Source organism: Fukomys damarensis, unplaced genomic scaffold (genome assembly GCF_012274545.1).
Source record: "Fukomys damarensis isolate Sample0158 unplaced genomic scaffold, DMR_v1.0_HiC HiC_scaffold_15, whole genome shotgun sequence".
Lineage (NCBI taxonomy): Eukaryota > Metazoa > Chordata > Mammalia > Rodentia > Bathyergidae > Fukomys > Fukomys damarensis.
This window is the reverse complement of record NW_022900927.1, coordinates 21,403,029-21,430,928: the sequence shown is the minus strand read 5'-3', so window position 1 is coordinate 21,430,928 and position 27,900 is coordinate 21,403,029. Positions and strand designations below refer to the sequence as shown.

General features: G+C 34.2%; 2 protein-coding genes and 1 pseudogene across 3 annotated transcripts; all 3 read right to left on the bottom strand.

Annotated features, from left to right (window-relative positions):
- Positions 1 to 1,624: 1,624 nt before the first annotated feature.
- Positions 1,625 to 4,809, bottom strand: LOC104876688 (olfactory receptor 6C6). Of its 2 annotated transcripts, XM_010644852.2 has the most exons (2): positions 3,896 to 4,809; positions 1,625 to 1,643 (listed from the first exon to the last, which is right to left on the bottom strand). In XM_010644852.2, exons 1-2 carry the CDS (start codon positions 4,807 to 4,809, stop codon positions 1,625 to 1,627), a joined length of 933 nt encoding a protein of 310 aa, XP_010643154.2. The 2 variants fall into 2 exon arrangements, with proteins under 2 accessions (XP_010643154.2, XP_033619401.1); XM_033763510.1 differs by lacking the exon at positions 1,625 to 1,643 and having other exon boundaries at positions 3,850 to 4,809.
- Positions 4,810 to 10,653: 5,844 nt separating this feature from the next.
- On the bottom strand, positions 10,654 to 11,625 carry LOC104876689 (olfactory receptor 6C6). Its single transcript, XM_010644853.3, has one exon. The coding sequence runs from the start codon at positions 11,611 to 11,613 to the stop codon at positions 10,654 to 10,656; it is 960 nt and encodes a 319-aa protein (XP_010643155.1). The 5' UTR covers positions 11,614 to 11,625.
- A 4,851-nt stretch (positions 11,626 to 16,476) lies between these two features.
- Positions 16,477 to 20,343, bottom strand: LOC104876690 (annotated as a pseudogene).
- Between the last annotated feature and the right edge of the window lie 7,557 nt (positions 20,344 to 27,900).

The following is a 27,900-nucleotide window of genomic DNA, read 5'->3' as shown; positions in this document are numbered from 1 at the left end:
GAAATGTATTAGCAGAGGAGCCTCTGCAGCAAGTGGGATACATCACAAGCTCAGACACCAAAAATCTAGCAGTGGCTCAGGGTGCACCAAAGGGTACAAGCAGTAATAGCTACCAAAGTGAATACAGCCCTAAGGAAGAGAACACACAAGTGACTAACACTGCAGAGCAGCAAAGGTAGTATGGGACTCAGCATTCACACAACAAACCAGTGGGCTTGGACATAAAATAGGCACAAGTTTTGACTCACTCACTATCACTCCAAAAACTCAGGCAGATTACACAATACAAACATTGGATAGAAACTACTCACCCAAACACCTCAACACAGAGGAATTTTTGAAATCATTTATTTTCTTCTGAGTTTTTATATTTTTTTTCTTGGTTTGTTTATTGGATTGTCTTGTTAATTTTGCTTTCTTTTGCTCTTTGTTTTATTTTTCATTTATTTTCTTCCTTGCTTTCTTTTGTTCCTTTTGCATAATTCTACTTGCTTTCTTTTTTTTTAAATTGGATGTTTTATTTATTTATTTATTTATTTATTTATTTATTTATTTATTTATTTATTTATTTATTTTGTGCTGTGGATCAAATTTGGGACCTTGTGCTTGCCAGGCAGGTGGTGGCACCACTGAGCTAAATCCCTGGCATTGGATTTTTTTTTTTTTTTTTTTTTTTTTTTAACGATGGCGCCCTTTAGTTTTGTTTGTATATTTAGCCCAGGCTGGTCTTGAGCTCACAGTGATCCTCCTGTTCAGCCTCCTGAGTGCTGGGATTATAGGTTTGCACCACCACACCCAGTGGCACTGGATATTTTATTCTTGACTTTGTTTCCTCTCTTTCAGCTCTTCTTTACTTTTCAAATTTTAATATTATTCATTTTCCCATTACCTTAGAAGCAGTTACTTTGTTTTCAGACCCAGGGAATTTCAAGCCAAAACTCATCCAAAGAGACTAAGCTAGCCACTACTTGCAAAGAGAGTAATTCAACTGCAACAGATAAAACTAGTAAATAAAAAATGCACCATATTTTAGTGCAACAAATTCCACAAAATAAAAATAATTACTAAACAAAAACGGAAAAATACACACAAATAATTCATAGTGGGAGACTTCAAAATCCCACTTGCACAAATAGGAAAACAAGAAAAAAAATCACACCACAAGTTGTTTAAACTTCATTTTTTTTTTTTTTTTTTTTTTTTGGTGTCTGGAATTGAACTCAGGATCTTGTGCTTATGAGGCAGGCTGCAAAACCACTGTGCTATATCCCTGGCCCTGAATTCTATTTTTTGAGATAATAAATGAACTAGGGGAATAGATTTCATCTTAAACTCTGAGATTCACTGAATGTAAATAATTTTTCTTAGAACTTGCAGGAGATGTCTTGTTAATCTCTGGAACATAATAGAGATACAAATTTTAAAATCTAAACATATTTAGCTCAGCAAAATTAATGTATTTTATATTTTCTTTATGTGTGGTAGTCTTTGTTTGGTTTTTTTTTTTTTTTTTTTTTTTTTTTTTTTTGGAGACAGTGTCTCACTATGTAGTTGAGACTGACCAGGAACTCACTAGGTAGGCCAGGCTATCTCAAACTCACAGCAATCCTCCTGACTCAGGTAGTCATTTTTCTAATAATTTCCTCCACCAGAAACTATCGAATGTGCCCTGTAGAACCATAGTTATCAAAAAATCTGAAATAACATGAATGCATTTCATAGATTTAAGCATTCATATATCAAAATAGTCTTACAGAATGACAGCAAATCAACTGAGATGATACAAAATGTATCTCTTCCTTTCAAACCTGTAACCAGCACTGATATCACTCTGAATAGAATCAATTATAGAAGCAGTGATTTACATCTTCTGAGGCATTGACTTTGGTTATTTTCAAAGAGCCTACATTGAATTTTATATTGTCAAGTAAATATTACATTCTTTAAGGGCAATCATGGGACTTTAAGGGAAGTCATGTCCCAGTGACTCCTACTCAGGATTCTGAATAATGTTAGTCAATAAGAGTACCTTACAAAATCTTTAAGTAAGAAGATAGGTGAAGGCTTCTGTTCTCCAGTTGTCTTCATAGGCAGGCTGGTGAGCTAATGTGACAACCATAGTAAGCTTTTTACTAAATGTCTAAGAACTACCTACTTTCTATTAAGAACATTGGTAAGCATTTTCTTAGAAGTTACTGAAACTACCTATCATTATCCACTAACATGTCCTATAAACATCTCTTCAGGGCTCCAACCTGAAGAATTTCTGCATTTCCTCAATTATGTCAGCAACATTCAAACTTTGACTGTGTCAGGTCTTTGAAAACAGACTGAATCTTGAACCCTGTTGCATTACAAAGCAAATACAGCGAATGAATTGAGATTCATCTGAAGTTGGCCCTTAAAAGGAGCAAGGAGATATGGAATAATGCTTATTTTCCTCCAGGGAAAAATTTCTGAAGTGCCTCTACCCAGAGAATGGGAATTGAGACTAGAATCCATAAGACATAAAGGGATAAACACTTCCAATTAATTTCCCTCTGAAAAACAGTTGATTTCAACAGGACATAGTTTCAGGGTTGGGATTCTAATTAACTCACTTTTCACACACACACACACACCAAAGTACATTATTCAGTCTGTGGAAAAATTCTTCCGGGAATAAAAACACTAAATTATTGGAAGATGAGAGGTAAATGCTACAAAACATAGGAGCATTAGAAACAAACTATGAAGGCATACAATAGCATAAATATGTGGAAACATTAAGTTCAACAAAAAAAGCTAGATAAAAAGTTGAAATTTTGAGGTTTCTTTTATATGAAATTTCTGAAAAGGCAAAACTAATATTTGGTGTCCAGAAGAAGTTCAGTAGATACGTGGATTATGTGGTAGATGGGGGTAGGTTGTCAGGGGAGGAATGACTGCATGGAAGCAAAGACAAAAATTTTTATGATGTTCACTACCTGAATAGTTATAAAAGTGTACATATTTGTGGTGCATTGCATAAAATGGATGATTATTATTTGACAAAAGACACACATAATAAAATTGGTGAAAATGGCAACAAATAGAATTACAAAAATTTAATTTACATGGTAAGTATATAAAATTTGCTCAAACATAGATATAAAATATAAATTGATATTTCATAAATTAGTATAACATCTAAGATTTGGAGTAAATAAAGTAATATTATGATGAGAACCAAACCCAGAGGTCAAATTATTTGCACCAAAACCAATAGTGGCTTATGTTTACAAATAATTTCTTTATAATTATCGTATATCTCATGGGGAAACTTTCTGCAGAATATCCTTTTATTGTATACGTTATTCCTCTCACCACAGCATGCTTAAATCTAGTATTTTATTTAAAAGTTCATAATAATTATGAGTGCTCTTGGAGGTTACGTTGCTCTTTTCAATTATGTGTTCTACTTATTTTCTATCACAATGTCAATTTCATTATTAAGTGAATATGATGTTCTGTGTCTCTGATAATTTTAGCAGTGCAAATATTTCAGAGCAGATGCCATGCTAAGCCATGAATACATATACTGAAGTAATAAAGGAAGTATATATAACAAGGTTCATTTGATTAAAGCATGCAGTATGATGTTTTAAGAGGAGTGACATTTCTAGATAAAAATAGAGTTTGGCATTGTATATTGAGAAATATAAATTTCCCCAAGGTATTAGGAATACCTCAGAAAGAAAAGCTTAGAGAAGCAAAAAAGAATTAATGAAGCTAATGTGATATAAAGGCTCAAGCAGAGAAATGGTATGAATGAGAACTAATGTAATGGAAGATTGTATTCAATTCAATCATTCATAATCCTACAGCATATTATTTGTGTATAAATATTTTCTCCTTGTTTTGAAAAGAATAAAACCTTTGAAGCACATGCTTGAGAGCTTCTTTAACCTGTTGGTTCCTGAGGGTGTAAATGAAAGGGTTGAGTAAAGGGGCAACAGAAGTGTTGAGCACAGCTACCCCTTTAGTTACTGTCACCCTTTCCTTTGCCGATGTTTTCATGTACATAAAGATACAGCTCCCATAAGTAATGGAGACAACAACCATGTGTGAGGAACAGGTGGAAAAGGCCTTTCTTCGCTGTTGAACAGAAGGGAATTTCAGAATGGTTTTCATGATGAATGTGTAGGAGAGGACCACTAATAACAATGTGACAACAAGCGTCATCACAGCTAAAATAAAAGCCAGCAATTCTATGAAACGTGTATCTGTGCATGAGAGCTGCAGGATGGGAGAAGTGTCGCATAGGAAATGATCGATCACTTTGGAAGCACAGAAATCCAGCTTGAGTCCCAAGAGCAAAGGGGGAAAGATGATCAAGAATCCAGTTGCCCAGGAGCTGAGCACCAGCTGGTGGCACACTCTGCTGTTCATAATGTTTGGGTAGTGCAGTGGTTTGCAGATGGCAACATAGCGGTCATAGGACATGGCAGCCAGCAGGTAAAACTCTGTAATTCCTAATAGAAAGAAAAAGAATAATTGAGTTGCACAGCTATCGTAAGAAATTGTTTTGTCTCCAGTGAGAATGCTTGTCAAGAACCGTGGAATGCAGACTGTTGTGAAGGAGATTTCTAAGAAGGAGAAATTTCGGAGGAAGAAATACATGGGTGTCTTGAGGCGGGGATCCAGCAGGGTGAGGACAATGATGATTAAGTTTCCTGTCAGGCTCAAGATGTAATTGAAAAACAGAAACACGAAAATCACAATTTGTTGTAAAGGATCATCTGTCAGTCCAAGCAAAATGAATTCTATCGCTCCCGATTGGTTCTTCATTTCTTTTGTGTCTTGTCAAATATATAGAAAACAAAAAGTCAATATCACAAGTTAGAAAACAATTTTATTTCTTTTTATCCATAGATCATTTAATATTTAGAAACTTACCAATGTGCAGGTATCTTCTCAAAGTGACTTAGGGTTGATCAAAAGGAACATGTCTCCAACTCTATCGGTTGTGTTTGTGAAAATGCTAGGAAGTTCCTCACTTGTCCGAGTGAAGTAAGACTTAACAATTCACAGAAAGTTTATTAGTCGTTTGAAATGCAGCTCCTCAGTTTGATTAGTGTTGATCTATGACACATTTTCAAATACTGTATTTTAATAAACTGTTCTAATATTTGAAATGTATCAGTCTGAATGTACTTAATAACTCACATAGTCACCTGAGTTACAAGGTATTTATAGGAACTGGTCTTATTTCCAGTAGCTATAGGAACTAGCAATTTAGGTATATGTTGTAATACTATAAAATTTTCTTAAAAAAGCAAATTCAAGAGGACAAAGCACAGGAGAGTCATAAAGTGAATATCTAATACTGTGACTGTAGTTATGATCAGATTGAATTGGTGCTAAGTGAATAATTGGGAAGCTGAAAGATAAATAACAGAACTTTATTTTTTTTAAATGTATTGCATTTATTGGTACATTTTAGGTATACATTGTGATCACATTCATCCTTGGGAATGTGAACCTGCGCATGATATATCTTGTTTCTACTTTTGTCCCCATTCCCCTTCAATCAAATCTGGGTCATCAGTTCTAACTTCAGTGATGAACACTGATGCCCTTGGATAGTTTCTGTGACCCTTACTATGTCTGAATGCTAAAAACAATCTGTAGAAAGTAGAAAAATTTTTAAATGTATTGCATTTATTGGTACATTTTAGGTATACATTGTGATCACATTCATCCTTGGGAATGTGAACCTGCGCATGATATATCTTGTTTCTACTTTTGTCCCCATTCCCCTTCAATCAAATCTGGGTCATCAGTTCTAACTTCAGTGATGAACACTGATGCCCTTGGATAGTTTCTGTGACCCTTACTATGTCTGAATGCTAAAAACAATCTGTAGAAAAAATGACAGTGACAACCACAGAATTTCTTTCACAGTTAGAAAAGTGATGTTTCAGGTAACATTAATCAATATTTCTTTATATTTTACAAATGATTATCTAGTAATATAAACAACCTAGATTTATAGAGTTTCTTAATAGAATACTTAAAATTTAGTTCTGATATTCTAATAAGATTACTTTCCTATCAATGAAATGGATATTGATTATGTCTGTGAATAATTAAAGGATCCTGAAAACTTGGAAAATGACTTATTTCCTGTACAATATACAAGACTTGAGATGGCATATCATTTCTGGATTAATGACAGACAGTTGTCAGGTAGATTCAAAGTTACACTTATACAACAATCTATAGTTCAAGTGGTATTTAGGATAGATGCATGATCTCAAGAAGAAGCTTTGCCCAGATCAATTGACAGAATTTGTTTATCTGTGCTTTTTAATATAATGGAAGAAATATTAACATACCTGACACATCAGTGTTTTTTTGTGGGTAACGTTACTGGTTTTCAGATTTTTCAAAGGGCAATCTGTGTATGATACATAGGCTCCTCTCATGAGGATTTCCAAACTCAGTTTTGATTTCACTCACTCAACTCATCACTTGAAATGCACAATAAAGGATTTTAAAAGCAAAGAATTAAAAACTGGAGTGAAGATCTCTTTTGAGAAAGGAAATGTAAACTGAAATGCAAGGTAAAAGAGTAATAGAAGTTTACACAAATTATAGTTAGTAAACTGAGTTGGAGGAAAAGTTGAAAAATCACAATTATAGAATCTAATTAGATAAATACATATCTGAAGAAGCTGTAAGGGAAATCTGATAAAACTGAATATGCTTCTCTTACTCATATGTAAATATTTCCAATTTCCTAAAGTACATATTAAAGCATATTTTAAATCAGCAAGATCTACAGAAAAAGTGAGAGTATTTGGTAAATGTCACACTCACGACAGTGGTAGCACATAGCTACAATAAATGAGCCTTGTCAAAATAATAATATTTAAATATCAGGCTAACAATCAAATGACATACAAACATTTCATATCGATTGAGATATCTGTATTCATTATTCTCAGCAATTTTCATATCTTATATGGGACAAGTGAAATTAAGCTGAAAAGTATATGTTAGGGCTTGCATTCAGAAAAGAGTACCAGACTCAAAGAGGCTATTGCCAGAAGTCATGATTTTACAGTCACACAGTTTTGTAAATCTTCCTATAGAAGCTTTTGTGTGGATGCTAACTTAAAGGCAAATCATAAATCATTTCTTCTGAAAATAATTACTAATACGTGTGTGGAAAAATTCTTAGATTTTCTTATGTTTAATGTTGTTGGCTATTGCATCACATAAGAGCTAAAATCTTTTTGAGCTTTGAATTATGATCATATTCTTTGGTAACCATTGAACATTATTAACAAAGAAAATATTCAAAGTAGCAAACACGGTAACATTTGGTACTTTAAAAAACAATAATTAGAGCTATTTCAAATTGGCACTATGTTAGAGCCTATGTTACATATTGAGGATTTAACAGAATCATTTCCAGCCTCTAAAGTCATTTTTTAGAAAGACACACTCAAAATAACTACCAAAAGATCACAAATTACAGTGGTACCTCAGGGCACGAACTTAGTTCTTTCCACAGATCTGGTCACAGAATTCATTCCGTGATTCTGGAATTAAGTTTGTGAACCGGGGTACCACGTAGTTGGAAAAGAATGTTCTTTCCGGTGTTATCCACAGGCATTTTTAGGATGAGATGTCTGGGTATTTAGATTTTCAGATGGGTCTTAAAAGGAGTCAAAACATGAGAAATATTAGACAAGGCAAAGGAAGCAGTATCACATAGAGAAGAGTACTGGCTTAGGCATAGTTTGATTGGAAACAAACTTTAGAGATCTGTTACTTGACCATCTCAGCTAAAACCATCAAGTAATAGAAAGAATAGTACCCAAATGTCCAGAGTTCTTCAGTACAATCAGATGACTGTGAAACAGCAAAACATTCTGCTTGACTGAAGTCCTGTAAAAATTGATGGAAAAGCTTAATTAAACTATATTTAAAGTAGAAATCCCTCATATTAAACTGCCTATCTGTTCTGCTGTCACTATCCCTCATATCATCTATTCCCACAAGATGCACTGTAAGAAAAATCAGCACAAATCACAGTGTGCAATCATGTGAACACAGGGAAATAAAAGCAATTATGTTTAATGTTGTTGGCTATTACATCACATAGGAGCTAAAATCTTTTTCAGCTTTGAATTATGATCATATTCTTTGGTAACCGTTGAACATTATTAACAAAGAAAATATTCAAAGTAGCAAACATGGTAACATTTGGTACTTTAACATCTTTAACAAATCCTATACAGACATGGGAAAACATTTTGTACTTCAATACCTAACTCATCATCCTGGTGAGCAGAGTCTTCTTGTCCATTCTTTTTTCTAAACATCTCCTTCTGCACTAAGGTACATGCCTGAACTAATTGTTGCTTATAAAATTATGTTGACTGATTTATCTCATGCTATTAGGAAAGTCTGTCAGTTCACTCTCTTTGCTAAAATATATGGCGCTTCACTTGTGTAAGAAACTGCAAACCTTGCTAAGCGGGACATACAGTGCAATGAGACGACCAAATTTTAGAGCTTGGAGGATATATTCCTTCTCTATCCTGGGGGAAAACATCTAATAAAAGCAAAGAATTATCAAGGTGGCTGCCATCCAGGAACATCCTTTTCTAAGGGATTTTAAATTTTATGTTGCTGAAGTGTTTGCTCTGGTCACACCCAGTTTTTTTTTTTTTTTTTTTTTTTTTAAGAATCTTGAACCCTGCTGCATTACAAAGCAAATACAGTGAGTGAATTAAGATTCAGCTGAAGCTGTCCCTTAAAGGGAGCAAGGAGATATGGAATAATGCTTATTTTCCTCCAGGGAAAATTTCTGAAGTGCCTCTACCTGGAGAATGGGAATTGAGGACTAGAATCCACAAGACGTAAGGGGACAACCAATCAAAATTAATTCCCCTCTGGAAAATAGTTGATTTCAGCAGGACACAATGGAATGTCACATGGCTTCAGGGTTGGGATTCTAATGAGCTCACTTTTCACACAGATGAATGTAAAAGATTTGGTCTGTGGAAAAATTCTTCAGGCAATAAAAACACTAAATTTTTGGAATAAGAAGTAAATGCTATTAAACATGGTAGCTTTAGAAACAAACTATGGATGCAAGCAATAGTATAGGTATATGGAAATATTTTGTTGACCAAACGAAGCTGCATACAAAGTTCAAAATTTGAGTTTTCTTTTATATAAAGTTTATGAAAAGGAAAGAATAATGTATAGTCTCCAAAAGAACTTCACTGGATACTTGGATTCAGTAGTAGATGGAGGTAGGTTGACAGCAGAGGAATGACTGCAGAGAAGCAAAGTAAAAAATTAGGCATGTTGTTCCAAATTAGTTATACAAGTGTACATATCTGTCTAATGCATTGGTTAATATGACTGTTATTTGATTCAAGACATACATAATAAACTTGGTGAAAATTAACACAAGTAGAATTATAAAAATGTATATAAAGGTTCGGTGTATAAAATCACCTCAAATACAGATATAAGATATACATTGAATTTTCTTTTTCTTTTTTGGTACCAGGGATCACACTGGAGTCCTTGTGCTTGTGAGGAAGGCACCGGAACCACTGAGCTAAATCCCTGGCCCCTACATTGAATTTTTAAAAAATTAGTATAACTCATAGGATTTACAGTAAATAAAGCAATATCATAATTAGAAACAAACCCAGAGGTTAAACTATTTGTATTGAAAATGATAGCTGCTTATGTTTACAAATAATTTATTATTAATTATCATAACTCAGGGGGAAATTTTCTGTAGAACATCCTTTTATTGCATATGTTCTGTCATCACAGCAACCTTGAATTTAATATTCTGTTTAATAGTTCATGATTGCATTTGGAAGGTTACTTTGATCTTTCAAAGTCATATTTTACTTATTTTCTGTATTATTATTATTATTATTATTTTTATTACTGATGCTGGGAATCAAACTCAGACCCTTGGGATGCAAGGCAGGCAGTGGAAGCACTAAGCCGAATCCACAGCCCTAGATTTTATGGTTTTTAAAATTATTATTATTTTTGGTGTGGATAGGTGGAAGTTTCCAGTCCACTGATCTCAGATTTCAGTCTGTCACCCTGCCACCCCTCCCACCATTTTTTGTTTGTTTGTTGTTTTTTTTGGTACCCGGGATCAAACTGAGGACCTTGCACTTGAGAAGCAGGCAGCAGAACCCCTGAACTAAATCCCCAGCTGTTTTACTTATTTTCTATCACAACATCAATTTCACTATAAAGGAAATATGATATTCTGTGTCTCTGATAATCTTAGCAGTACAAAATATTTAAGAGTAGATGCCATGCTAAGCCATGGAAACATATATTGAAGTAGTAAAGTAAGTATATCTAGCAAGGTTCATTTGATTAAAGCATGCAGTATGATGTTTTATGAGAAGTGACACTTCTAGGTAAAAATAGAATTTGGCATTGTTTATTTAAAAATATAAATTTCTCCTAGGTATTAGGAATACCTCAGAAAGAAAAGCCTAGAGAAGCAAAAAAGACTTAATGAAGCTAATGTGATATAAAGGCTCAAGCAGAGAAATGGTATGAATGAGAACTAATGTAATTGAAGATTGTATTCAATTCTATCATTCATAATCCTACAGCATATTATTTGTGTATAATTTCTCTTTCTTTGTTTGGAAAGGAATAAAGCCTTTGAAGCACATGCTTGAGAGCTTCTTTAACCTGTTGGTTCCTGAGGGTGTAAATGAAAGGGTTGAGTAAAGGGGCAACAGAAGTATAGAGAACAGCTACCCCTTTAGTTACTGTCACCCTTTCCTTTGCCGATGGTTTCATGTACATAAAGATACAGCTCCCATAAGTAATGGAGACAACAACCATGTGTGAAGAACAGGTGGAAAAGGCCTTTCTTCGCTGTTGAACAGAAGGGAATTTCAGAATGGTTTTCATGATGAATGTGTAGGAGAGGACCACTAATAACAATGTGACAACAAGCGTCATCACAGCTAAAATAAAAGCCAGCAATTCTATGAAACGTGTATCTGTGCATGAGAGCTGCAGGATGGGAGAAGTGTCGCATAGGAAATGATCGATCACTTTGGAAGCACAGAAATCCAGCTTGAGTCCCAAGAGCAAAGGGGGAAAGATGATCAAGAATCCAGTTGCCCAGGAGCTGAGCACCAGCTGGTGGCACACTCTGCTGTTCATAATGTTTGGGTAGTGCAGTGGTTTGCAGATGGCAACATAGCGGTCATAGGACATGGCAGCCAGCAGGTAAAACTCTGTAATTCCTAATAGAAAGAAAAAGAATAATTGAGTTGCACAGCTATCGTAAGAAATTGTTTTGTCTCCAGTGAGAATGCTTGTCAAGAACCGTGGAATGCAGACTGTTGTGAAGGAGATTTCTAAGAAGGAGAAATTTCGGAGGAAGAAATACATGGGTGTCTTGAGGCGGGGATCCAGCAGGGTGAGGACAATGATGATTAAGTTTCCTGTCAGGCTCAAGATGTAATTGAAAAACAGGAACACGAAAATCACAATTTGTTGTAGAGGATCATCTGTCAGTCCACGCAAAATGAACTCTATCTCCCCTGACTGATTCTTCATTTCTTTTTGTCCTGTCAGAGCTATAGAAAATAAAACTAATATCACAAGTAAGAATTTTTTCTTCCTTTTCATGCATAGAACTTTAATATTTAGAACCTTTCCAATGTACAAATATTTTCTCAAATAAAGTTAGAGTTCGCCAAAATGAATGTAGTTTCAATTTTAGTCATATTTGGAAGAATGCTAGGAATTCTTCACTTGTCCAAAGTGAAGTAAGTCCTATTTACGATTTTCTAAGAGGTTTATTAGTTATTTGAGATGTAGCACCTCAATTTGATTAACGTTGATCTACGACTCATTTTCACATATTATTTCTTAATGAGTTGTTCCAATATTTGACATTTTACAATTTCTGAACTTGTTTAATGTTTTGCATAGTCACTTGAGTTACATGATAGTTACATGAAATAGATTTATTCCCATTGACTGCAGTATCTAGACACTGAGGTATACATGCAATAATATAAAAATTTATAAAAAGGGAATATTCAAAGAAAAATACATGAGGGTCATAAAGTCAGTATCTACTAGTGTGTCTGTCATTATGATTAGACATAGGTTAACAATTTGAAAGCCGAGAGATAATTAACAGAACTTTCACATGTGTGTCAGCAGTTAAACCTGCAATGATAAACACTATGCTCTTGTATAGTTTCTCTAGCTCTTACCATATCTAAATGATTAAAAAAAAACTTCAGAAAAATATCAGTGATGATTACAATATCTCTTAATCACAGTTAAAAGAGTGGTAAGTCACACATATGTAAATACCGAATAGTCTCTCTGGTGTGAAAAGCTATAATAGTACATAAGATCCTAATGAGATAATTGACCATGTGAAATAGGAAGAAAAGGGCTGAAGGTGTAGGGAAAATGGGAAGCATAGGGGAAAGGGAATAAGGGAAAAGAAAAAATATGAGAAAATGGAAAAATGGATATAAAGTGTTTGTAAATGGGGAGGGGAGGAAGGAGTGAAGGGAGGACAGGGACAAGGGGAAAAAAATGAGAACCAGAACCTGTCATGTAAAGGTACAAGATCCCGATAATATTACTGTACTGTATATCTAAAATGTACCAATAAACTCAATAAAAGAAAAAAAAAAGAGTGATGTTTCGGGTAGAGTTAAGGAATGTTTATGTTTTACAGATGACTATGGTACTAATATTAATAGTTTATGTTTATAGTTTCCTAATAGAATATTTAAGCATTGCTTCTTATATTTTAATAAAAATGGATATTGATTATGTATGTGAATAATTAAAAGACCCATAAAGTACTTATTTCCTGCAGAATATACAAGATTTGTGATGGCATATCATTTCCTGATTAATGACAGTGTCAGGTAGATTCAAAGTTACATATGTACAGCAATGTAGATTACCTGTGGTATTTTGAATACACAATAAGAGAAGTAATCCTTGTCCAGGTCAATCACCAGAATTTGTTTATATGTATTTTTTATGCAATGAATCAAAGATTAACATACCGGACATTTAAGTGTTTTTTATGGTTAACTATACTGGTTTTCACATATTTCCATGTAACAATTAGCTTCTCTCACGAGGATTCTCAATCTCACACCTTTGACTGCAATTATTGGAGTTGTTACTTCCTTCTAAACATTTTTCTTCTACTTATGCTTTTTTAAAAACTATGGTTGACTGAAAGGTATGCACAATAAAGCGTTTTGAAAGAAAAGAATTAAAAACTGAATTGAAGATACCGTTTGAGAAAAGACATGCAAAGTGAAAGGAAAGATAAAATTAACAGAGTTGGAGGAAAAGTTAAAAGATTAAATTTAGTAAAACTAATTTTAAAGTACATAACTAAATAAGCAATAAGGGAAAACTGCTGAAGTAGAATATGCTTCTATTACTAATATATATTGTTTGCTAATTTCCTGATGTATAGATTAAAGTATAAGTTTATTTTAAATCAGCAAGATGTAGAGAAAAAAAAGTAAGAGTATATAATAAATTTCACACTCACAAATGTGGTAGCTCAGCAGTTGAGACAACTTAGTCCTGTAAACATAATATTTAAGTGTTAGGCAAACAACCAAGTAACTAAAAATAATTATATCTATTGGTATATATGTATATAGATTCATTTTTCTCAATGCTTTGCATGTATTATGTGGGATAAGCAAAATTAAATCTAACAGAATGTATTGGGGCTTGTATTTGAGAAGGGAGACATATTAAAAGAGGCTATTTCAGAAGTCATAATTGTAGTTACACAGTTTTGTAAAAGTTTCCAAAGAAGCTTTCATGAAAGTTCTAATCTAAAGTGAAATTATATAAATTTTCTTCTAAAGTTAATTATTGATACATGCATGGAAAAATTCTGAGATTTTTCTTTCATCATCAAAACAAATAATTAAAGCCACTTTAAATTGGCACTGAGGATTTAACAGAATCATTTCCATCCACTAAAATTATTTTGTAGAAAGAACACATTAAAAATAAATACAGAAAAAAACCCAAAGTACAGCAGTACCTTGGTTTATGAACTTATAATACTGTCCACAAATCTGGTCACAGAATTCATTCCATGATTCTGCAATTAAGATCCTGAAACAAGATATCACAGCAGTTAGAAAATGAATGTTCTTTCTCGTGTTACCCACAGGCATTTCTAAAATGACATATCTGAGCATTTTGGTTTTTTGCTAGGTCTTAAAAGTAGTAAAGACACAAGAAAAGATATACAAGGAAAATGAAGAAATGTACGTCAAAGAAGAGTACTTGCTGGATTAAACATGGTTTGATTGGAAATAATCTTTAGAGATCTCCTACTTGGTCATCTCCACTAATACCATAAACTCATAGAATAGTGCCCCGATATCTGGTATTGGTTAACACACTCAGCTGGCTGTGAAACAATAAATATTCTTTCCTGAAATCCTGGAAAATTGATGGAAATACTTAACTAAATTATATTTATACTAGAAATCCCTCATATTAAACTGTTGATTTGTTCTGCTTTAACAATCATTCATATCATTCATTCCCACAAGACACACTGTAAGCAAAAGAAATGAGAATGAGAAATTACATTCATTCATAGGAAAATGGATACATTTTGAGGATACACTCCTAAGTGAAATAAATAAGTCACATATGTGTAAATACAAAAGTTTTTCTGGTGTGAAAAACTATAATTGTAAATAAGATCCTAATGGTATAATTGACAATGTGAAATAGGAAGAAAAGGGCTAAAGGTGTAGGGGATGTGGGAAGGGTAGGGGAAAGGAAATAAGGGAAAAGAAAAAAATATGAGAAAATGAAAAAAATGGAAATAAAGTATTTGTAAATAGGGAAGGTAGGAGGGGGTAAAGCGAGGACAGGGGTATGGGGAAAAATGAGAACCAAGACCTGTCATGTAAAGGCACAAGATCCCAATGATGAATGTAACTGTACTGTATACCTAAAATGTATCAATAAACTCAGTGAGAAAAAACAAATCACAGTATGAGATTGTGTGAATACAGGGAAATTAAAGCAATTATATTTAATGTTGTTGGATATTATATCACATAAAAGTTAAAATATTTCTTAGCTTTACATTATTATTTTTTTATAATCGTTCAACTTTACTTACAAATAAAATGTACAAAGTAGTGAAAAACACCACTAACATTTACTAGTTTAACAGCTCTTTAACAAATCCTATACAGACATGGGAAAACTTTTTGTACTTCAATACATAACCTATTATCCTGGTGAGCAGAGTCTGCTTGTCCGTTCTTCTTCCTAAACATCTCCTTCTGCATTAAGGTACATGCCTGAAGTAATTGTTGCTTATAAAATTATGTTTACTGATTTATTGCATGCTATTAGGAAAGCTTATCAGTTCAGCATCATTGCTACACTTCATTTATCTAAGGTATTGTAAACCCTGCTAAGCACTACATACAGTGCAATATGACAACCAAATCTTAGAGTGCAAAGAATGTATACCTTCTCTGGCCTATGGGAAAATATCTAATAAAAACAAAGAATACTCAGGGTGCCTGACATCCAGGAACTTCACTCCCTAAAGGACTTTAAATTTCATGTTGCAGAAATGTTTGCTATGGACACACACACACACACACACACACACACACACACTTTTGTATGTTCTAAGTATGATTCCAGAGATTTCATATAGAATGTGATAAAATTGGATTACCTACCACACATTTGTCTTTCAAAATATATAGTTCAGTACTTAAAAGGATAAAGAAGAATAATCCTTTAAGTGGCTATCAAAAGGGAGAGTATAAAGTGGAAAAGCCCTATTATAGGCCAAATGACCTCAAATTAAAAATACAAGTACCTTGTTCCCTTTTGCTTTATTCATTTAACACTATATCCTTGCAAACTTACCAAATCAATGCATGGACATTTCAAGTTTCTTTATAATTCATAGCCCTGCTTTCTGAGGATGTGCCATAATTTATTTAATCACACTTTCTTTGCTTCTTTTGCTTATTTGTTTGTTTTAGAAGATTTATTTAACTAAAATGCCATACACCACCTTCCATTGATTTTGATACATCATTTTCATGATGTTTTATAGGGTCTTCAAGCCAACATGAATATTTTAGAAATGTTTGGTCATTTGGGTATACACCTGCACAACACCAAACACCTTTCAGCAAGAAAAACACTGAAGAGTAAAGACCTGACACGGCTAACTAGGTGCAACGAGAGTCTGCTCCAAGTATTTGTTTCTCTGAGGTCAGGACCTTGCAAGTGTCCAATTATGGAAAACAATTTTATAGCTTGGGAGGCCCTTTAAAAACTTCTTTAAAAGGCCTAGAATGTAAGCCAGTGATCAGGTGATGAGTGGCAGAGCCACCCCCCCACCCCATTTTATGCTATGAATTTGTAGGGAGCAGGTTCCAGCAGCTCAGACTCCTTCCCAGTTTTTCTCACAAAGTGTGCTTCTCCAGGCTGGACTGGCAGATGCTTCAGCTGAACCTGGACACCTTTCTCTTTGCTTCCCTTCTTTTTCAGATCCCTTTCCTTGATGTGTTTCAGGAAGTTATCTCGACTCTTAGAGTGCTTAATATGCTCAATCTGCACATTCATTCTCTTGGCAAATATCTTGCCTTTCATTTTTATTTTTGCAACAGCACCAACAACATGCTGGATAACATTGTAGATCCTTCCAGTTTTTCCATGGTAACATTTGTGTGGCATTTCTTTCTGAACAGTACCCATTCCCTTCATGTGTATCATCTTCTTGTAGATTCACAAAAAAACAATCCCATATTTTCTAAAAGTCCTAGAGAACATACACTGCATTCCTCTCCTTTTGCCCCTCTGTATGTCATTTTGACAAATCACAAGAATATTGTTACTCAGGCAGAAAGGTTTAATCACTGTTTTACATGTCACTTTATGGATTACTTCCTGTTCTGACAATTAAAAAGTGTACCAATAAATAAAAACGTGCATATGTATTTTGGTAAAACATGTTTCATAACATTGAAGGTATCATATAAGATAAATTCCTAAAATTGGAATTACTGAATCAAAGGTAAACCCTATACACATTTTGTTAGCTATTGTTAAATTGCTGTTGATGTATCTTCTATCAATTCCCACCAACAGTGTAATAGTGTTCCTGCTTCTTAACATCCTTTAAAACCAGAGAGGGTTTTGTAGCTAAAAGATGTTGGCTGTCTAATGTGTAAGCAATGATAAATGAGAACCATTTCTATTTTCATTTCTATATGTGTGGAGTTAAATATAATTTCATGAACTGAAAAGCCCATGACATATCTTTACACATTTATAATTTTCTACGCATACAATTTTTTAGGTTTTTTTCCTATTTATTCATATACTTCTAAGATTCATCATATGTCACTAGTATCTTTTCATCTGTTATATATGTTGCAAATATTTTCTCCTACTGTGACAGTATTTATGATTTTGTTAATAAGCTTTTATTTGTTTTTTCACTTTTGTGTTCTCAAAAGTGTCAATTTTTACTCTTTTTGTATTTTTGTCACTATTTATTTCCTTGTATCTGATTATAAAAGATGTTTGCCCATATTGTCTTTTAATATTATTCAGTGTCATTTTACCTATACATTCCTAAGCCATTTAGAGTTTATGTATGTTGTAAGAAATGGTCTTATGTTTAATTTTTCCAAAATTTTTATTGATTTCTATGTAATATTATTATTTTTTTAATTTTAATTTTTTTTTTTTGGTACTGGGGAATGAACTCAGGACCTTATGATTTGGAGGCAGACAAGGTGCCACTGAGCTAAATCCCCAGCCCTAAGTAATATTATTTTAAATGTCCATTTTCATCCCTATGATTTGCCTTCAATATCATATATTACATATAATTGGATATATATCTGGAATGTTTATTGTTTGACATGATCATATCATAACGCATTTATACCATGATATTTTCCTTACTGAGATTTTATTGTATGTTAATGCTTGATTTTTATAGTTTCTTCTTGTAGCTCCTCTTAATGTTTTCTTAAGAAAATTTTATGTAATTATTTTCCACATATAATGTAATATCAACTAACTTTACTTAGGAAAAAAGCTGTTTTGTATTTATTTTTATAATTTCCATAAGTGAGAACTTTCATCTTTTTATAAAGAATTCTAACAAAGCCACTGTGATAAAAACAGCATGGTACTGGCAAAGAAACAGATCTGAGGATCAGTGGAACAGATTGGAAGATACAAAAACAACTCGAGATGTACTCAGCTACCTCATCTTTCACAAAGGATACTCATGGGATCCTCATGGGAGGCAAGATGGCCTCTTTAATAAATGGTATTTGAAAAATTGGATTTCAACCTGCCAAAGATTAAAACTAGACCCTTATCTTTCACCATACACTTAGTTACACTTAGGTTTAACCAAATTCCAAGTGGATTAGAGATCTAAATATTAAAACAGAAACACTAAACTTGCTGGAAGAGAAGTTAGGCAGAACTCTCAAAGACATTGGCATCGGAAAAGACTTTATGAACAAATCTTCAGTAGCATGGGAACTAGTAGAAAGAATCAACAACTGGAAGCTCATCTTATTAAAAAGCATCTGCACTGCAAAAGAAACCATCAACACTACAATGTGGGAAAAATTTTTACCAGCTGCTTCTCAGACACAGGACTATTATCTAGAATATATAAAGAACTCATAACAACCAGCCCCCCAAATATAAAGATCTGATTCAAAAATGGGCATCTGAAATGCACAGACATTTCTCAGACAAGGAAATAAAAGCAACAAGTAAATATATAAAAAAATGTTCCACATCACTGGTCATTCAAGAGGTGCAGATGAAAACAACTCTGAGATTCCACTTCACCCCACAAAGAATGGCTGCTATTAAGAAATCAAACAATAACAAATGTTGGCGGGGTCGTGGGGAGAAAGGAACCCTTCTTCATTGTTGGTGGGAGTGCAGACTAGTGCAACCACTGTGGAAATCAATATGGAGATACCTCAAAGAGCTGGGACTAGAGGTTCCATTTGACCCAGCCATAGCTCGGCTGGGTATCTTTCCAAAAGAATTAAAAGAATCATATCACAGTGATATATGCACACCTATGTTTATAGCAGCACAGTTGGTAATAGCTACTGCCCATTTGCCCCTCAGTTGGAAACTGGATAAAGAAGATGTGATTTTCTATAAAATGGAACACTACTCAGCCATAAAGAATGAGAAATTAGATTCATTCATAGGAAAATGGATACATATGGAGGATATACTCCTAAGTGAAATAAATAAGTCACACATGTGTAAATACTGAATAGTTTTTCTGGTGTGAAAAACTATAATAGTACACAAAATCCTAATGAGATAATTAACAATGTGAAATAGGAAGAAAAGGGCTAAAGTTGTAGGGAAAGTGGGAAGGGTAGGGGAAAGAGAATAAGGGAAAAGAAAAAAATATGAGAAAATGAAAAAAATGGAAATAAAGTGTTTGTAAATGGGGAGGGGAGCAGGGGGTGAAGGAAGGGCAGGGACAAGGGGAAAAAATGAGAACCAAGACCTATCATGTAAACGTACAAGATCCCAGTAATGAATGTAACTGTACTGTATACCTAGAATGTGCCAATAAACTCAATGAAAAGAAAAAAAATCAACTGCCTTGAAATGACCAGCAATGTTCTTAAAAGAAGTGATACTTAAACTGAATACTTAGCCTGGGACAAGCTTCTTAATACATAAATTATTTCACAATAACTCAATGACAGTAAAATTAAGAGATTTAACATGAGTGATGTGTTTTAAGCAAATTGATTCTCATACCTAAAAGAATCAAAACTAATTTCTAGAGAGCCTTAGGTTTTATTACATTGGCTCACAATGTTACATACGTTTCTTCACTTTCTCTACTGGTAATATTTCTAAAATTTAGATAATACTCTAAGATCATTAAGTGTACTTTACCAAAATACAAAAAGATACATATACCTGAATGACAAGAAAAGAGATAATCAATTGTTAATAAAATTAGAAGACAAGTTCATGGGGTTCCTAAACTAGAAGGAATGTGACCAAGAAAAAAGGGAAGGATATAGCTGTGAATGACAGAAGGCCATGTTTGCAGTAGATCTGAGTGACTCTTATCTTAGGTGGGAAGAATTAGAGGCCCTGTCTTCCTCTTTGACGGTATTCTTAAAAGACACATGGTCATCCAGCCTAGGGCTACCAATATGAGCTTTGAATTGTTTGTCACCTACCCATGATAATGCAAATATGGACAGCAAGTCTAAGGATTTAGGAACTCTTACAACAATGTGCCACAGTAATTGAAGTCTGTTGAATCTAGCGACAAAACCACCACTGGGAGGTGGGCCATATCTGTAATCTCAGCACTCTGGCAGGCTGAGGCAGGAGGATCACAAATTCAAGTAGTCTGGAGTACTTAGAGAGCTCCTGTCTCAAAATAAAAAATAAAAAGGGCTGAGTATGTAGCTCAATACAAGGCCCTAGGTTCAAACTCCAGAACCACCACCACCAAAACAAGCTAAAAAAACACTGGGGCCTGTATTTCTTCTGCCTTCTTATTTTATCTTTCTAGTTAATTTTTATTACATTTTACAGAATAACCAACTGAGTGGGTTAGAAATGCAAAGGCTCAGCACAGATTATTTTAGAAGTACCTTTTAAATCCCTGCTGCTCAGTCTGGAAACCAGGTTCTTGGAGTCACTGGAAAGCTTGTTACTGGTTCAGACCTTCAGGACCCTCCACCAGCCTCTGCATAGAAGAGCCGTGTTTGATGAGGTCCACAGTCACTCCCGTGAAAGCCCTAGTGTAAGAAGAACTGGTCCTCCATTCCTTCAGCATTGGACAGATCCGGCTCTTCCAAAGTTCTCTTTACTGCTTCTGTTCTGCTCACTGTACCTCAAATCATCAAAAGAAAAAAAAATCATGTGAGAAACTTCAAAGATTTAAAGACTACTCTCCACTCAAAGGATTATTTTACAAATAAAAGCACTGCCTATTCTTTGTAAACTGCAAGGCTATATTGCAGGGCTACGGTGATAAAGAGATCTCTGCTCATGGAGCTTGGAGTTGGGCATAGAAACCCACGCCTTTGTAGACCGTCTGCAGCGATGATGTTTAAGGGCGTACAAGAATCACAAATCAATAATAGGGGTAAACTGTTTCAAATATGCTATGAGAGCAGGACAGGGGCGGAGCCTACCAAAGTTGCAAGAGCCTAGACGGGATAAAAAGGCGAGACGGGAGGCAGGCTGCTGAGTACGTTTGGTAGCTCCCTCCTTTAAGTGCTTTAAGTGGACTCCTCCGAGGAGGCATTGTTAGTCTTTCTTCAGATTGCTGTCATGTTTAAGTCAGAGTTAAGAGAGACGATTTGGGCCAACTTTTCTTCCTCTCTTCTTCCCCGGTTCAGTAGGATGCAGCTTGGTTGCACTGCACGCACCAGGGCTTTCAGCAGTTTCTTCTGGAGCAGCCAGGAGCTACTCCCAAAGCTTAGGTGGCCCTTTGGTCCTCGTCATCGTCGTCGTGAGGCTGCTCCCTGCCAATTATTAATTATTGTTCAGGATAGTCACTCATGGGCAGATACAGACTGTTTTATACTTTGTTTGCTGGGCGAATATCTTAAGAGTTATTGGTGTGTTCCTGGAGACTCATGCAACTTCAACCCATGATAGAAAATCAAAGGGCAAGTGAGCTTATATGGAAGAGAAGAAAGAGGCCAAGCTCCTGTAATAACTAAACATCAATCTTATACAAAGGCATTGATTCTTTCAGGACAGCTGTACCCCCATGATCCAGACACCTCCCAGTAGGCCTGGATGATGCACTGAGGAGTTAAATGTCCAACACAGAAGCTTAAACAATAATGCTCCTTGTGTTCAGGGTATGGGTAGAAGGCATGACAAATGGATTGTCTGGATTTTCGGTTAGAGGTAAAATTTACATTTTTTCCAGAAATGATCAGGATGGGATCTTGAAGTTCCAAAATAGGTTCATATAATGCCCTGTGGTTTTCTTGCTCATTGCCTAAAAAGAATACTGGACATATTCCTTTCTGCGGAGAGCTATATTCTTTAACTATACTGCTTCCCCTGGGTGTACCGTCAGGAACAAATGAGCAAGGTAGAGGTTATTAGTCCTCTGCTGAACAATCTGTATAATGAAAACCGTCAAATGCAGATGCTTTGCAGAGCTCAACAGAAGACTCTTAACTAGTTGCAAGGACCATAATTGCATAATTCCTTCTACCAAAGTCTTGATAACCACAATTATGTTTATTCTTCTCTATAAATTTTCCTCTTTGAAAATTTCATATACATGAAATCAGTTAATATGGGATCTTTTATCTCTGCATTTTCGTTTGCTTCATTATTTTCATTTGTTTCCCAACACCCAGCATGAGTATGAAGAGAGGGCCCGCATGGATAGTACTACACTGCTGGCCTGTGTTACACCTTTGGAAGCTCAATCTTAGGACATTCTTAATATTTTAAAGAGGCTGCCAGATAACTTGTCAGGTCTGGACCTTCTGGTAGATAATACTTTTATAGTCTAGTTCAGGAAATAACCCCACCTTTTTGCCTACAGAGAAATATCTTTATCTTCCAACTTGAGTTGTATAAAAAAACTCTGACAAAATAATACAAAACAAGAGATAATAAAAGATGTGTAGAAATATTATAGAAAATTGCAGCTCAGAGTCATGGCTGATACATTTGGTAGCACAGTAGTTGCATGAAACTGACCTTTAAGGGGGAGGGGCAATATTGACTTAGTTATTTCATCTTGAGGTATCTTAAGTCTGTGACTGTGAAAAGATGGAATATCATGGTTCATTACTTCAAGTATTATCCCTTGGAAAGACATTTTCATGAAATTTAACATCAAATAAGTTGTACTGGGTAGAAAGTAGTATTTGTGCCCTAGTGTGGGCAGGCTGATTCTAACCACACTGAGGATCTGAAAGAAAGAAAATTACTTGTGTGGCTTTTAATTCTTATCTTGAGTCATGGCAAAAATCATAGATTTAAAAATGCTTCTGCTATTATCTATTAAACTATAAAAGTGCATGCGCCAAATCAATAGCTTGATATTTAGTACTGAATTTTCCCAGCTATTTTCAGTAAATGGGCCACATTTTGAAAGATAAATGCTATCAAATTAAGCTGATGGGATCACTGTCATCTTCTAGAACTCATCTGTACTATGAAGGGTAAATTATTGAGCTGAATGGTCATGAAGAATGAATTGCTACTCATGGATTTGTTTCCTTGGTCTTCAATGGTATTAAGCTCTGTGGATTTGCCTAAAATAATGCTTTTTAGATTTATAATTTTTCAGTGAGGAAGACTCCGAGGGCTTTTCCATGACCAGTCCTGTGATTGTCCTAAATAAATTAGTTTTGTCTTGAATCCTGATGTTGGTTGACCTTGAAAGCAAATGTAGGCTCTTATTTTGCATATGTTATAGCAATGTTAGCTGAATTTACATCCTTGCCAGATCTATTTTCTGACAATTCATTGATTGGCATTTGAGGATGATGAGTATTAGGTGAATATACAGATAAACAGATATTTCAAGTAATTTTGATTTTTCCAGAAAAAAAATCATACTGGAATTCATCGTCAGCAGAAGTTATCCCTTCTTGTGTGTCCTATTGTACTGTTGTGTTGCTCAAAGGCACTAATGACTACAGATGTCATAGTTCAATTTAAAGAGCATTCCGGATAGCCTCTTTCCCCATACCCACAAATATTTACCATCTCTTTGTTAATAAATAGCCACACCAGTACAACATAGGGAGCCAAGTAAAAAGTCAAACCTTGTGGTGGTTCACGCCTGTAAACCCAGCCCCTGGAAGGCTATTGCAGGAGAACCCCAAGTTTGAGCCTACCTTATACACCTTAGCAAATTAGGAAAAACTTGTCTCAGAATAAAAATATAAATTGGCTGAGAATATAAATGAATATGAAGGTCCTGGGCTCAGTCCTTATTACTGCAAAAAAAAAATCAAACTTCAAACAAAATGATAAATACAAACAGTATTGCAGTAATTTACCTATTATGCTGACAAATGCCAGAAAAATATGTGAGAATAATTACTTAGGTAAATACTGAACAGAGATATACATTTCTAGTGATTGTGAAAGTAGCAGATGTGCTCAGGCTCCTGCTCAAGGCTATAATTTTAAAATACTTTTATTTTAATGCAGCAAATCAATCCTAAGATGTAGGGTGTTAGTGACAGGAGACAGGCTCATCATGTTTGATTCTTGTACATATCTGCTTTCTATGTAACCGGAGGAAAACCCTCCCTAAAAATATTGACATATCCACAAGGTGGCTTCCTAACAGCTTTAAAAAGTATGGCAACCTGCAGCCTGACATGGAGATAGTTTATTAAAATGAACTTCATTGGAAAGGATGCATAAGGGTAAGTAAGACCCTATTTTGTAGCACTTAACTGATGGTAGTAAATTGTGTTTGGTTACTTATTGATCAATAAAGCAGAAGTAGTAGTCAAATTTGCATGGTGCATTTTAGTAATGGAGAACATCACAGAACTATTAAATGCTAAAACAGATAGCTATGCTTTTAAGTACCTCATTGGTCTGTATAATTGAAAGGACTCTAAAAGGAGAAAAGCACAAATAAGTCAACCATTATAGTAGAGCTAGAATTCCACATCAAATTCAGACTTCAGTCATTTCAGAGCCAGAACCCATGAAGAATGTTTTCTGCAGAAGGGTCTTACTCTGCTATTAATATCAAAATCTTCCTCCAGTCTTTCTCAAAAAACCCATGTTCTTATGCCAAGAAAAAAAAACTGTCCAGTGAAGTCATTGAAATGTAGATGATTCAAGGATTGTGTGGCTTCATCTCTGAGTTAATCTATGTTCAGTGAGAGTAGAGAAAAACAGAGTGGAAAGAAGTTTTGTTGATAAGTAGTGATTATGTGCTAGTCTGTTTACAATGATTTTTGTGCATAAGTAAAATTTTCCTGAGCAGATAGTTAAAATACAGAAAGCCAAGTATATACCTCACTAACAATAAATCTAAAACATTGTTTTACCTGGAAAAACTACAGAGCACAGTATCTTCAAAGACCTGAGAAACAAATAAGTGATTGATTCCTCATACCCATCTAACTCAACAATTTACCTTCTCTAACACCGATGCATATCAAGAGGTGATGAGTCAATCAGCTGAATTAGGTAGCTACTTGAATTACATCTGTCTTTCAAGTTATGGCCCATTTAGTGGAAAACATTGGGAAAATACCAGTAGCAAATACCAAGTTGTTAATTTGGTGAATGCAATTATGCAGATTAACAGGCATTACCAGAAGCAGTTGTTATAACTTGTCACATAAAATAGTATATTATCATTTTCTGGGACTTTGCCATAATTTATTCCTTGAGGCAGCAAACCACAGCCTACTGGCCAATGATAATCCAAAAACTTTTTTTTTCTTTTTTCTTTTATTGGTACGTTTTAGGTATACAGTACAGTTACATTCATTATTGGGCTCTTGTACCTTTAAATGACAGGCCTTGGTTCTCATTTTTTCCCCTTATTCCTGCCCTCCCTTTGCCCCCTCCTCTCTTCCCCATTTATAAACACTTCATTTCCATTTTTTTTCTATTTTTCATAGCCTTCAACCTATAGTGTGTTTTATCTGTTAGAAGGTTATCAGAAGGAAGAAGAGAAAAAAGGGAAAGGAAGCGAAGCATATAAGAAGTGTATGATGATATGCCAACTAGTTGTTTAAATAAATTGTTTCAGGTTCAGGGTTTTTTTGGTGGGGTTAGTACCAGGGATGGAACTCAGGAACTTGGACTTGTAAGAAAGGCAGCAGCACCACTGAGCTAAATCCCCAGCCCTCAGATTCAGTATTTTAAGAAAAGTATTTTAAAAAATAAATTAGTGAATATTGCACGTTTTTATAGGTAAATATATTCCAATTTTCTCTTTTTTGTGATGACAAATACTTACCAGTACTGTTATTTTTATAAAGATTGGATCCAACCTATTTGTTCAAAATTAGATGGTATTTTAACAGTCTGTGAAAATGTTACTAGATTTCAAAAGAAAGTTGAAATAAATACAAAATTTGGGAACTGATCTTTTGAAATTTTTACTTGGATTTTGTTACAGGACATAATGTAAATTATTACATGTGAAAATGCTCAGCTACACATAAAACTTGGAAATCAAGACACATTAATCTCTTTGAAAATTGTTTCAATAAAGAATAAATTTGCTTTAAAATTTTGCATAGAAATACAAAAATCAAGACGTAATTAACATTAGAGAAGAAAAAACATAGCAGTTTAAATAATGTTTGAATTGGACTGAATATAATTATTCATTTATTTTAAGATATATCTGTACATTATTATAAAACATTAATTCTGAATTATACAACCCTTTTAACTACTAGGTAGCATAACCTAGGAATAAGACTTTTAGATCACTTATTAGAAGAAGTAAATATTTGCCAATATAATAAAAAAGTAGTTAAAGTAAAAGTAATAACTCTACCATTAGAAAGACCGGTACAACATGATAAATGCAATCAACAATAATGCCATTAAAATAGAGAAATATGAATAGGTTTATCATAAATGATAAAAATGTTAAGATGATGGATATGCTAAATACCCTCAGATGATCCCTAGCCAGTATTTACACAAATCAGAATATCACACTGTGCCTCATATGTACAAAAATATGTCCATCAATCAATAATTAAAACATATTAAAATATTATAAAGTGATGTAAAGCATACTGTTTCTTTTTAATAGTCCCTTTCATTTCTATTTTTCTATTAAAAAATTTTAAATACTTTGTACTGTCATAAATATATAATTTTAATAAAGAAACATATATGTTATGTACATATGTTATATGTATATGTTATATATTTTTACATATATATATATGTATATGCCGTGAAACTTTCACATGAATATACATGTAAGGCAGTTATAAAAAGAAAAGCAAATCCATAATTTTTTATGGCAAAGCGATCTTAATGTTTGGAGGTAGCATTCGTTTTTCTTACAAGCAAGTTTTCCTCAAGCCCCGTATCATTAGTATCCTAAATGTTTTCTCTTGTGCAATAATCTCTAAGTTTCTGACAATATTGGTTATTCCTTTTGACTTCAAAATGTTTTCAAAGGCTTATTTCACAGTGATGAAGCAAAGCCGAATAGCATTTCTGAGACATGATACAATGGGCTTTATTGCATCATAAGATTAAATCACCTGAATGTGTAAATATGGTCCGTGTTCACGTTGATCTTGTCTTGGAACACCTAAACCTTATTTTCTCATAATGCCTGCTATCAAGTGGAGCCCATCAACTTTGCATAATACACAGTTAGAAATTACGTTTTTTTATTAAATTAAGATGTGTTATGGACATGTACCACCCCACCAGAAGGAACGTAATCATTAGATACTGCAAACACACACTACTTAAAAAACGAAAAGTTTAAAAATTGAAACAATCAGTGTAATTAACCATACTATTAAAATGATTTGCTCTGTTTCTACTAAACATTGGGCAAAAAAATCATTTTATAATCACCAGTGATAAGGTGATCGAATCTAGGTAATCTATTAAAATTTACATAACAAATTGGATCTCTGAATTCCAGAGCAATGACAATGAACAGAAAAGAATGAAGTCCTACTGGCTCTGAGAGAAACTTGAGAAGAAATCAGTAGAAATAAAAAGGCAAATTATTTAACCATAAACAAAAAGTATATGTGTGTGTGTATGTATATA

Coding starts and splice junctions, on each gene's coding strand:
- LOC104876688 (XM_033763510.1), bottom strand. CDS start 4,809: ATGAAGAACCAATCGGGAGCGATAGAATTCATTTTGCTTGGACTGACA.
- LOC104876689 (XM_010644853.3), bottom strand. CDS start 11,613: ATGAAGAATCAGTCAGGGGAGATAGAGTTCATTTTGCGTGGACTGACA.